Source organism: Bison bison, unplaced genomic scaffold (genome assembly GCF_000754665.1).
Source record: "Bison bison bison isolate TAMUID 2011002044 unplaced genomic scaffold, Bison_UMD1.0 scf7180017864309, whole genome shotgun sequence".
In the NCBI taxonomy this organism is placed as follows: Eukaryota; Metazoa; Chordata; class Mammalia; order Artiodactyla; family Bovidae; genus Bison; species Bison bison.
This window is the reverse complement of record NW_011494881.1, coordinates 5,068,778-5,080,846: the sequence shown is the minus strand read 5'-3', so window position 1 is coordinate 5,080,846 and position 12,069 is coordinate 5,068,778. Positions and strand designations below refer to the sequence as shown.

Genomic DNA, 12,069 nt, shown 5'->3' with positions numbered 1-12,069 from the left:
GAGACTATAAAATATGGAAGAAAAACAGAAAAGTCTTTGTGACCTTGGATTAGACAAAGATTTCTTAGTTACAACATCAAAATACCAACCCAGAAAAGAAACGTTTGATAAATTGGATTTCATCAAAATTAAGAACATTTGCTCTTTGAAAAGCATTGTGAGAATGCAAACAAAATATCTGCAAATCAAAAATATCTGATAAAGGGCTTGTATGCAGAATGAAGAATTCTCAAAACCCAATACAAAAACAAACTCAACTTTTGTTGCTTTTGTTGTTGTTAACGGACGGGCGATTTGAACAGGGAATCCACCAAAGATGGGTCGTTGGCAAATAAGCACATGAAAATGAAACCATGTGGTCTTGTTTCGGGGGCTCCAAAGATCTCCAGGAACACAGTTCTTCAAGTCTCGGCACAGAAAGAACTCAGTGAGAGGCAAAGTGATGGATAAGAAGCGATTTATTAGAATAAATAATGTGAGGCTTACAAGCAAGTGGGAGAGAGGATGTCAGTCCCCAGAAGTTAATGCGCTACAGTTTTATAATCAAAGGAAAAGTGGGAAGGAGAACTTCTTTGTCTTTCTTGAATAGATGCCATCATCAGTTGCCATCATCAGTTCCTCCTCCAGGTTGGGTAGGGAGTTTTCTTGTCCCTGCGTGGTTAAGTTAGGTTCACAAATTATTGTGGATTTTTAAAATCTGTGCAGAGAGCATGTCCTAGGGATCATTAACTTACTGAGTTCCCTGGGCAGGATGTGGGTCTCCAGCCACCATTGTTTAATTGTCTGGGGGCATGTCTTATGCTTCTGTTCCATGGTTTTGCTGCTAAGTAAGCCTACTTGGTTTTGTGGTTAAGCAAACCTGCTCTCCTGAGTAATCATTAACTTACAGGGGTCTCCTATACTTTTTTCTACTTACAATCCCCTTGTGGGATTAACTATTTAATCACCTACTCTATCCCTTTACTCTGTCCCTAATCAAAGAGGTATTTAACATCATTAGTCATTAAGGAAACTCAAAACCACAGTGAGATACCACTGCATACCAATTAGAATGGCTAAAATTAAAAAGACTGACAGGGCAAATTTTTGTGCACCTGTGAAGCGGCAGGGGCACTCGAAGTCTCATACACTACTGCTGGGGATGTAAAATAATCTGACCACTTTGAAAAGCAGTTTGGTAGTTTTCCCAACAAGTTATAAGCATATACCCCTGCATATGAAAGAAAAACGAAAGCATATATGAACGCAAAAGTTCACAGCAGCGTTACCTCTAATAGTCAAAACCTGGAAACAACCCAAATGTCAAACAAATTGTAGCATTTCCCAAATGTCCAACAAACTAACATTTCCAACACAATGTAACACTATTAAATAACTTCTACTCGGCCATAAAAAGAAACTATTGATATATGCGAAAGCATAGATGAACCTCAAAGTAATTATGCGGAGAGAAAGAAGGCAGATATAAAGAATGGAATGTTATGTCCATTCACATATCATTCACAAACCATTCACATAGAAAATGCAATCTTATCTATAGGGAAACAGGTCAGGGGTTATTTGAGTTAGGAGGAGGCAATCTAGGGGTTATGGCTATGTTCATGATCTTCATCGCGGTGACGCATACCACGTGGTGATGCATGGTTGCACAGATGCATACTATGTCAAAACGCATCGAAGTGTACTCTTGAAATATGCGCAGTTTATCGTGGGGGTCAATTTCTCAATGAGGTGTTTGTAGGAAAGAAAAAGTAATCTCGCGCCGAGTCACGTAGTAGGAAGCAGCAACGCGCAATGCAAATACTGAAGTCCGCGTTTGGAGCCAGCGTCCTTAATTCCCCCAGCTCCCTGTAATTTTGCCTCCGAGGAAAGTGCTGGAAGGGAACCTCAGCTGTAGTTAATGATTACCGGTGGGCGGCTCCTTCTCGGCCGCGCTCCCGCCTCGGGGCGGCCCGAGCGTGGCCCCGCCCGACGGCTTCCCAGAGCGCCAGGCGTCGCGCTAGTGGGCCCCGCCGCCACCTGCTGCTGCTGCTGCCGCCCGTCCCCGCGTCCGGCATGGTAAGGGGGCTCAGGCGCTGCCACCGTCTGGGCAGCGGGTTAGGAGCGGACGCGCGGGAGGAACGGAGGAGGGCCAGGGGCCCGCGCAGTATCCCCGCCCAGGCCAGAGGACCGCGCTAGGCGTGCGGGGAGCCTCCCTCCCAGGCCTTAGCGAGGCAGCCGCGCGCCGGGCGGGGAGAGTCGGGGTCTCGCTCCCTCCTCCACCCTACCCGCAGTGGTGCCGCCGGGGACACTGAGGCCGAGAGACGGGCGGTGGCAGGTTCAGTGACAGCCAGGAGGGAGCTCAGGCCAGAGTCCGCTCAGGGCCTCGGTGCCTCGGGCAGGGAGTGGGGCGGTGAGGCGGGGATGGGGAATGGCAGCATTGTGAGCCCGCAGACGCGGCCCTGTCCTATATTGGGGGCTGGCGCGGGGCGGGGTGCAGCGGCGAAGAGACCGATGCCTATGTGGGTGTGCAAAGGAGGGGCGGCTGAATTTCCCCTGTGCCTCTGCCTGCATGTTTACTGCCCTTTTCGCTTGCACTTCTGGGCACGAGGTCTAGCTGAGCCCCCTCTGCGGAGCCCGGACCTCAGGGCCAGCCTCTGGCGCCTAGTTTGAGGCCTGTGCCCTGCAGTGGGGACGTGATTGCTCAGGATCACACGCCCTCCAGGCTGAGCTTTCTGGGAGCAGAGTGTCAGCTATAGAGATGAAGGTGAACCTGCAGGGCAGCAAGAAGGGAAGCTTCTAGACCCAGACCTTTACTAAACAGCAAAAACGTTAGGCTGCAAAGCATCAGGAGCAGTTGGGACTGTGGTGACACCTGGGAGGGCACTTTGGAGACCTTGGCTTGAACATAGGGGAGGTGGTGGGTGAGCTGATTGTGAGGTACATCCAGGCTCCGCAGCTGCAGGGCATGGGTAATCAGTAACCCCTCTGCACACCCCCAGAGGCCCAGGCCTGGCCTGGGATTTACTAAGCAAACACTGCCCCTGCTCCCTCTCTGAGCCCAGATCTCAGAGGGGTTTGTCAGTTCAGCCCCAGGCTGTGAAATGTGGGGATTCCAGAAGACTCTAAAGAGAAAGGGGAGCCTCCTAGGAGCCCGCTAGTAGCCATGCACTCCTTTCAGAGTCAGCGCACTAGGTGGTAGCTTCTGATGCCTTAGCTGCCATCTGGTTGCCTGGATACACAGACCAGGCTTATCAGCCACTGAGACAGGGCCAGGCTCCGGAAGAGAGACTGGGTTGAATGGTGATGCAAATCTCAACTGTCCTTGCTGATCTTCCAGAGCCTAGGAGAGGAGACGGACCCATCCAGATCTCTCCAGAGAGAGCCCACGCTTTTTAGGAGGGAGAAAACTGTTGAGTTAACAGAACCCTGCAGTGTTTTGTTCAGTTCTAACCCACACCTGAAGGCCTGTTATAGACCTGCTTGCCCCAGGAAGTCTCCTTCTAAAAATGCAGATAATATCCCTGTAATAACAAGGGAATTAAGCGTCTCCTGGCTCCCCTTGCTGATTCCTAAAGTGGCAATTCTCGTAACTTTTACCCTTCAAGCCAGGAGAAATGAGTGCCCCCAGGCCACCTGGCTTCCAGTTTGCAGGCTGCCCTATCAAAACTAAATTAACCTCCCTCATATTCTTTTCCCAGACCTAACTAATTCACTTTTAATTTAGTACCCAATGATGTCCATCCTTGGGTAGTTCTACTTCACAGGCCTGAATTCTAGGATCTCTTAAGCTCCTCCGCCTGGATCTTTTTAAGAGGCTGGAGAATGGACCTTCCCTTTCTTCTGTTTTCCAAGAGAAGGTTCCACTCATGGCCTGAATGGTGCCAGTTTGGGCTGCCCTGAGGACATTTTGCACAATAGGAAAATGGCACTGCCCTGGCCGTTTGCCCTTGGCCAAGTTACTCCTGCTTTGGGCCTGAGCTCTGGCTCAAGCTGACAGAATAGAAAAGAAGGTGCAAATAAAAGAAACATAGGCCTGGCAGCTGGGAAGCAGAGGCTGTGTAGGAACGAGGTGGGGTACCCACCAGGAAGGAATACCAGTGGCTAAGAATCTCCTGGAACATGTTTTAAGTGCGTTCCTTTGCCAATCCCCAAGGATATGGACCCATCTTGAGAATAATGCCTGTGCTTTCACTGACTGGGGGGAGGGGGGCTGGTCATTTCCCCTCTCCAGGCCTCAGTTTCCTCTTCAGTACACAGTAACAGTAGGACTTGCTTTTATTCTCTCATGAACGAAAGAGACCTGATTTTTAAATGGAGGGGTGCCCTCGGAAAGCTCTGAGGACAGGCGCAGGGAGGAACATTTCTCTGCCCCGGTGATTGGCATTACACCTCAGGACTCTGTTCTCTAAGAACCTACCAGTGCCCAAGCCAGAGCCCCGCCTCCCAGTCTGTTGCGTTAGACAGGCTGCCCTTTGACTGTGTCACCACGGCCACCAGTGGAGGCTGGCTAAATTTCCCCAATGGCCCAGGGCCCTCTCTTTTGTCCTGTTTAAAGGGAAAAAAAAAAAATAAGTGCCCTTGAGCTTCTGTGTTTTCCCTCTCCTAGGCTGGCAAAGCACACAGGCTGAGTGCTGAGGAAAGGGACCAGCTGCTGCCAAACCTGCGGGCCGTGGGGTGGAACGAGCTGGAAGGCCGGGATGCCATCTTCAAGCAGTTCCATTTCAAAGACTTTAATCGGGTATGACGGGTGGGACACAGTTCTGAGACTGGGGCCAACTGGGTCACATTCCAGAACGTGTCCCCTCCCTGAGAGTCCTGTTAGCCAAGACTCTCAAGATGCTGGGCTAATCCAGTTTAGTTGTCTTCATCCAGTTTAGCTGAAGATAGGTCCTGGGCTGTCTCCATTTTCTGTGTGTGAGTCGCTCAGTCGTGTCTGACTCTGCGACCCCATGGACTGTAGCCTGCCAGTCTCCTCTATCCGTGGGATTCTCCAGGCAAGAATACTGAGTGGGTTGCCATGTGCTTCTCCGGGGGATTTTCCTGACCCAGGAATCGAACCTGGGTCCCCTGCATTGTAAGCAGATTCTTTAGCCACCAGGGAAGCCTTGGACTCTCCATGCCTGGAACTTTTAGAAATAGTCCTAAGAGGAGACAGTTCAAGTGGGAAACGGGTGACTATTTGAAGACATTTTAGTAGATAACCTAAAGATTGGCCAAGATGCAAAACCTCTTTGGGATTTCCACCTTCTTAGTGGTCCTGGTGATAAGACTTTCTACTGCAGAAGGACCACCTCAAACTCCAGCCTCAGAACTAGTGGCAAGGCACCAGGAGGAATGCTTAAAGCTGGGAAGGTCACCTTGGAGGGAGCGGGGCTATCCTCTTCCTTCTGGGCCTCACATTGGCCATAAAGGGAGCCCAGCTGTCCTTTCTCTCAGAATACTAACCTGGGTCTCACTTCATTAAGCAGGCTTTTGGCTTCATGACAAGAGTGGCCCTGCAGGCTGAGAAGTTGGACCACCATCCCGAATGGTTTAACGTGTATAATAAGGTGAGTGATGCATGCCTTGAACTCCAACTCACTCTGAGGGCCTCTCCCTTGGACTTCCCTGTGGGCCCTCCTCACTGACATAGTATCAGCTCCAGTTCCTTTCATCTCCTTCCTAGAATCGACATAAATGGCCCCTGGAAAATATTCAGTCTCACTACAGATAAAAAAAAAAAGCAAACTAGAACGCTAGTGAGATAATGTGTGGCTAAAGTAGACGTTAAGGAGGCAAATCCCAAGGACGGAAAACCTGTGGGAACCAGGCATATTCATTGTTAATCGCTCTCAAGGGCTGAAATTTTTCTTGAGATATAGAAGAATGAAAAAGCAATAATCTTGAACTAAGAATGCCCAGGCACACCAGGAAGGTCAGCCTATCTGCTGAATGAACGGAAACAGTCATTAAATGCCTGCCATGCGCCAAGCGCTGTGCTGGACTCTTTCTAAAACATTACGGTTGGAAGAGACAGTCTGTAAATGGACAGTGTTTAGGAGCTGAAGTTGGTCTGGAGTCTTGTCTGTAGCTTTTAGGTTGCTCTTGATATTTGGATATTTCTTTTTGATCCCGTGCTGCAGTCACCACTGTTTATGGAGATGTAGTAGAAGCCAGTTTTGCCCTGTTAAAGACCGGTCAGGAAGGCAGCCCCGGGGAGAGCCAGTGTGCCCAGGTACTCTTCATAGTGTGCTTGAGCCCGGGAGCTGGCGACTCCCGCCTGCTCGTGGGTTCAGTTGGTGGAAGCAGCTGGCCTGGAATCTCTGGTTTTGTTTCAGGTCCACATCACCCTGAGCACTCACGAGTGTGCGGGCCTTTCAGAACGGGATGTAAACCTGGCCAGCTTCATCGAGCAAGTAGCGGTGTCCATGGCGTAGACCCTGCCCTCTGTCAGCTCTTCCGGGGAAGGGTTGGGGGCACTGAACTGGGATCCAGAGAGGGAGCTGGGGGAGCCCGGAGATGCTACTCTAGTCAAAACTGCCAAAGCGACCCTGCTGCCTCTTTAGGGGCAAGTCCTTGCTGCTGGAAGGAGAGGCCAGCATCACTGCTAAGACCAGGAACTTAGACCGTTTTATCCCACATCACTTTCATCTTCCTTGAGGCTCTGTGATGTGTACACTGATTTGAATAAGCTCTTCTCTTTCATTACAACTTTCCAGCAAAAATAATGACTTTATGTCCAAGCTGTGTCTTGCTCCCTTTCTAATTCACTTCCTAAAAAGCTGTGATAAAAGCTGTGTATAAGATAAACAGTCTTATCTTAGAAGCTAGGACCCTAGGGCCATCTTTATCCTATGTGACAGAAACCCATGCACTTTTATGCCTAAAATAAAACTGTTGTTTCACTTGGCCTCAGGCTCTAGAATCTTCTTTTCCACAGTTCAGTCGCTCAGTTGTGTCCGACTCTTTGCAACCCCATGAATCGCAGCACGCCAGGCCTCCCTGTCCATCACCAACTCCCAGAGTTCACTCAGACTCACATCCATCAATTCAGTGATGCCATCCAGCCATCTCATCCTCTGTCGTCCCCTTCTCCTCCTGCCCCTAGTCCCTCCCAGCATCAGAGTCTTTTCCAATGAGTCAACTCTTTGCAAGCCAAGCCAAATTGGAATCAATAGACATTTAAAGCACCTACTTTGTACAAGACAGTGTTCAGATTGCTAAGGGGAAAGGGGACCAGAACACCCTAAGCTCCTATTGTCTCTGGGAATTAAGTAGAAAAATAATTAAATATTACTAGGCAGCATGAATGAAGTTAATGCCAGATGCAAAGATAAGAAATGAGTAAATGAACATACAGTGATTCACACAGTTGAACCAGGAAGAATTTGACTTAATTCTTGAGGCAGAGGTAACTGAGGGAGCATCTTGAACAAAGATAAAGGTTAGCCAGACAGTTTTATGCATGATGGGACCTATGACTGGGTCGTCTTCCTGGCCTACAGCATCCAACATGGAGACTTTTTTTTTTCTTGAAGCATAGTTCTTTTGCCATATTATGTTAATTTCAGGTGTAAATCAAATTGATTCAGTTGTATATATGTGTGAGTACATATATATATACATACACAATATACAGGCATATGGTTTTTATACTTTTCCATTGAAGGTTATCACAGACTATTGGATATAGTGCCCCTTCTGTACACTAATCTTGTTTATTTTATATGTGATAAGGTATAGCTATTAATTCTGTACTCCTAATTTATCCGTCCCCGGCCTTCCCCTTTGGTAGCCATGAATTTGTTTTCTATTGCTATGTTTCTGTTCTCTAGTTAATTTCTTAATTCCACATATAAGAAATTATATTCTGACTGATTGCATGTAGTACGGTAATCTCTAGGTCCATCCATATTTTTGTGAACAGCATTCTTTCTTGTTTTATGCCTGAGTAATATTCCATTGTATGTGTGTGTGTGTGTGTGTGTGTCTATGTGTGTTCACGCACACGTAAACGTGTGTGTACAAATGTATATACGGGGGTCCTCAACCCCCAGCTGAGGACTGGTGGTGGCCCGTGGCCTACTGGGACCTGGGGCAGACAGCAGACGGTGAGTGGCTGGGCAGGGGAGTGAAGCTCCATCTGCTGCTCACCATTGCTGGCATTACCACCTGAACCTTCCCTACTCCATCTGTGGAAAAACTGTCTTCCAAAAAACCAGTCCCTGCTGTCAAAAAGGTTAGGAACCGCTGATATAAACTGTATCTTCCTTATGTTGATGGACACTAGGGTTCCTTCCGTGATTTGGCAATTATAAACACTACTGCTTGCATATTGGGGTGCATGAATTTTTTCCCCAATGTATATCTATCATTTCTTTTAATGAAAAGCAATTAGAGAAAAAACAAAGAGCATATATTTCCCTAAGTGCATTTTTATTTTTACATTTATAAAATGTAAAACTTATTTTTACATTTATAAAATGTAACTTACTGGAAATGTTTTTAAAATTTTTATTTTATATTGGGGGATAGCCGATTAACATACCTTGTGGTGGTGGTTTCAGGTGAGCCGTGAAGGGACTCAGCCATACACACACCTGTGTCCATTCTCCCCCAGACTCCCCACCAGCCAGGCCCGTGACACTGAGAGCATACCACACTGTAAGTTCCGTGGGCTACACAGGACATCCCTTTTGGTTATCCATTTTAATACAGCGTGTGTGTAGCATGTATATTTTTTAATTAGTTTTTTGGAGGGTATATTCCCAGTCCTGCAATTCCTGGATCACATGCTAGCTCTATTTTTAGTTTTTTAAAGAACCACCATGCTCTTTACTGTTGAGGCTGCACCAGTTCACATGGCCAGCAACAGGGAGGGGGATTGCTTTTTCTCCACTTCCTCTCCAGCATTTATCATTTGTAGCCTTTTTGACGATAGCCAAGACTCAGACCAGTGTGAGATGACAACTCACTGGAGTTTTCACTTGTGTCTCTGGTAACTAGCGATGTTGTCTGTCTTTTCACGTGCCTGTCGCCCCTGCGTATGTTGTCTTTGGAGAACTGTCTCTTGAGGTCTTCTGCCAGATTTTAAAGTTGGGTTGTCGATGGTTTGGTATTGATTGTATGAGCTGCTGGTATATTTTGGAAGTGAAGCCCTTGTTATTCGCTCTTTGCAGATATTTTCTCCCAGCCCATAGCTTGGCTCTTGGTTTTGTGTATGCTTCCCTTTGTTGTGTAAAAGATGGTGAGCTTGACTGAAGTCCTGTTTGTTTAGTTTTGCATTTTAGTTTGGTTTAGTTCCTGTAGCCTTGGGAGACTGACCTAAGAAGACATTACTAGGATGTACATCAGAGAATGTATTGTCTGTTCTCTTCTAGGAGTCTTGTGGCGTCATGTCTTGTGTTTTAACTCGGTAAGGCATTTTGAGCTTATTTTGTATGTTGTATGAGGGAGTATCCCAGCCTCATTGATTCACATGTAGCTGTCCAGCTTCCACAATACCAGTTGCTGAAGGGACTGTCTTTTCTCCATGGTATATTTTCTTGCCTCCTTTGTCTAAGATTAATTAACCATAGGTGTGTGAGTTTATTTCTAGGCTCTTGGTCATGTTCCCTCGACCCATAAGGCTGTTTTTGTGCCAGTACCATGCTGCTTTGCTTACTGTAGCTTGGTAATACGGTCCGAAGTCTGAGAGCTTTCATTTTGTATACAGGATTGCTTTGGGCATTCTGGGTTTTTCTGGTTCCATATACATTTTAGGACTATTTATTTTAGTCCTGTGAACAACGTCATAGATTGATTTCAGTCGTATGAAATCTGTCATTTGCTTTGGGTAGTGCACGCACACATGCTGAGTCCCTTCAGTTGTGTTCAACTCTTTGTGACCCTATGTACTATAGCGCCAGGCTATGTCCATTGTATTCTCCAGGCAAGAATTCTGGAGTGGGTTGCCATGCCCTCCTCCAGGGGATCTTCCTGACACAAGGATCGAACCCATGGCCTCTGCACTGCAGGCAGATTCTCTACCACTGAGCCACCAGGGAAGCCCCGCCCCCACACCCAAGAGAACAGGGTGGCTGTCAAATTTTGAATCCCCTTCAGTTGCCTTTATCCGTGTTCTATAGTTGTAAGCAGATGAGTCTCTCACCACCTTGGTCAGGTTTATCTTATGTATTTTATTTTGCTTTTTGATATGATTTTAAATGAGACTCTTTGCTTTACTTTCCCATTCTGTTAGCGTGAAGAAATGCAGACGATTTCTGTGTATCAGGTTTGTTTCCGCTACATTGCTGCATTTGTTCACCACTGCCAGGAGTCGATGTGTGACATCCTTAGGGTGTTCTGTGTACACTGTCTCATCATCTGCATGGCATTACAGTATGCTCTTTCCTTCCAATCTGGACTACCTTTTCCGTTTTTTTTTTTTTTTTTTTTGTTGTGGCTAGGATTTCCAATATCATGTTGGATAGAAGTGGTGCTAGGGGGCATCTGGATTTGTTCCAGCTTTCAGTGGGAAGGCAGTCAGCTTGTCACTAGTGAGCCTTATGTTGGCTGTGGGTTGGTCCTACATTGCCTCTTCCCATCCCTGCTTTGGGAAGAGTGTTTGTGATGAATGGTGTTGAATTGTATGAAACGCTTTTCCTGCATGTGTGGAGATGATCATGTGATTTTTGTCTTTTCCTTTGTTGACGTGCTGGGTCACATTGATTGATGAACACTGAACCATCCTTCTGATCCTGAGATGAATCCAACTTGATCGTGGTGTATGATCCTTTTTTATGATTGAAGTATCTTTAATTTAAAATGTTGTGATAATTTGTGGTGTAGAGAGAAGTGACTCAGTTAAATATGTGTACATCTCTCTATTCCTTGTCATAGTGTTTCCATTATAGCTCCTTATAAGACATTGAATGGAGTTCCCTGTGGTACGGTAGGACCTCGTCTTTCAGTTCTATATATAGTAGTCTGCCTCTGCTAATCCACAACCCCTCATTTATCACTCCCCCACCCTTTCCCCTGTGGTGACCATGAGTTTGTTTTCTGTATAGGAGTCTGTTTCTGATTTGCAAGTAAGTTCATTTATATCATAGTTCAGGTTTCACATATAAGTGATCTCACAGAATATTTGTCTTTCTCTGTCTGACTTCACTTTGTATGCACATTCACATTGCTGCAAGTGGCATCATGTCATTCTTTGTTGAAGACTGAGTAACATATTCATGTGTATAGGTAGAGATATTCATATGTGTCTATAGAGCACAACTTTTTGCTTTCATCTGTTCATGGCCATTTAGGCAGCTTCCATGTCTTGGCTATTGTGAACAGTGCTGCTATGACCCTTGGAGGACATATATCTTTTTGAATTAGAGTTTTTTCCAAATATAAACCAGGAATGGGATTGCTGGATCGTGTGGTAACTGTGTTTTTAATTTTTAAGGCACCTCCATACACTTCTCCATAGTAGCTGCACAGTTTCAAGGCCACCAAAGGGTGTTGGGGTTCTTTATTCCCCACATCCTCTCCAGCATGTATTATTTGTAGCTCTTTTGATGATGGCCTTCTGATGAGTGTGAAGTGATAATTCATTGGAGTTCTGACTTGGACTTTAATAATTAGGGATGTTGGCCATCTTTTCACATGCCTTTGCCCACAGGCATGTCTTCTTGGAGAGCTTCCCTGGTGGCTCAGTGGTAAAGAACTCCCCTGCCAATGCAGGAGACATAAGAGATGTGGGTTCGGTCCCTGGGTTGGGAAGATCCCTTGGAGGAGGGCATGGCAACCCACTTCAGTATTCTTGCCTGAAGAATCCCATGCACAGAGGAGCCTGGCAGGCTATAGTCCATGAGGTCACAAAGAGTCAGACACGACTGAAGTGACTTAGCATGCATGCACCCACATATCTTCTTGGAGAACCAAAAAAATTGGGTTGTGTCCAATTTTAAAGTTGGGTTGTTTGTGGTTTTGGTATGGAAATGTATGAGCTGCTGATGTATTTTAGAAGTGAAACCCTTGTGGGTCATTCTGTTTGCAGATATTTTCTTCTAGTCTGTTGATTGTGCTTTGATCTTGTTTATGGTTCCCACTGCTGTGTAAAATATGATAAGT

General features: G+C 46.4%; 1 protein-coding gene across 2 annotated transcripts; it reads left to right on the top strand.

The window, feature by feature from the left end:
• The first annotated feature begins 1,936 nt into the window (after positions 1 to 1,936).
• PCBD1 (pterin-4 alpha-carbinolamine dehydratase/dimerization cofactor of hepatocyte nuclear factor 1 alpha) lies at positions 1,937 to 6,871 on the top strand. Of its 2 annotated transcripts, none has more exons than XM_010852233.1 (4): positions 1,937 to 2,058; positions 4,589 to 4,720; positions 5,451 to 5,531; positions 6,300 to 6,871. In XM_010852233.1, the coding sequence occupies exons 1-4, from the start codon at positions 2,056 to 2,058 to the stop codon at positions 6,396 to 6,398; spliced, it is 315 nt and encodes a 104-aa protein (XP_010850535.1). In that variant the 5' UTR covers positions 1,937 to 2,055; the 3' UTR covers positions 6,399 to 6,871. The 2 variants fall into 2 exon arrangements, with proteins under 2 accessions (XP_010850535.1, XP_010850534.1); XM_010852232.1 differs by having other exon boundaries at positions 1,977 to 2,058; positions 5,448 to 5,531.
• The last annotated feature ends 5,198 nt before the right edge of the window (positions 6,872 to 12,069 follow it).

Bases quoted from the DNA above. Each gene is read 5' to 3' on its own strand.
- PCBD1 (XM_010852232.1), top strand. The intron at 4,721-5,447 runs GTATGACGGGTG...CACTTCATTAAG, and splicing joins ATTTCAAAGACTTTAATCGG to CAGGCTTTTGGCTTCATGAC. The intron at 5,532-6,299 runs GTGAGTGATGCA...GTTTTGTTTCAG, and splicing joins GGTTTAACGTGTATAATAAG to GTCCACATCACCCTGAGCAC.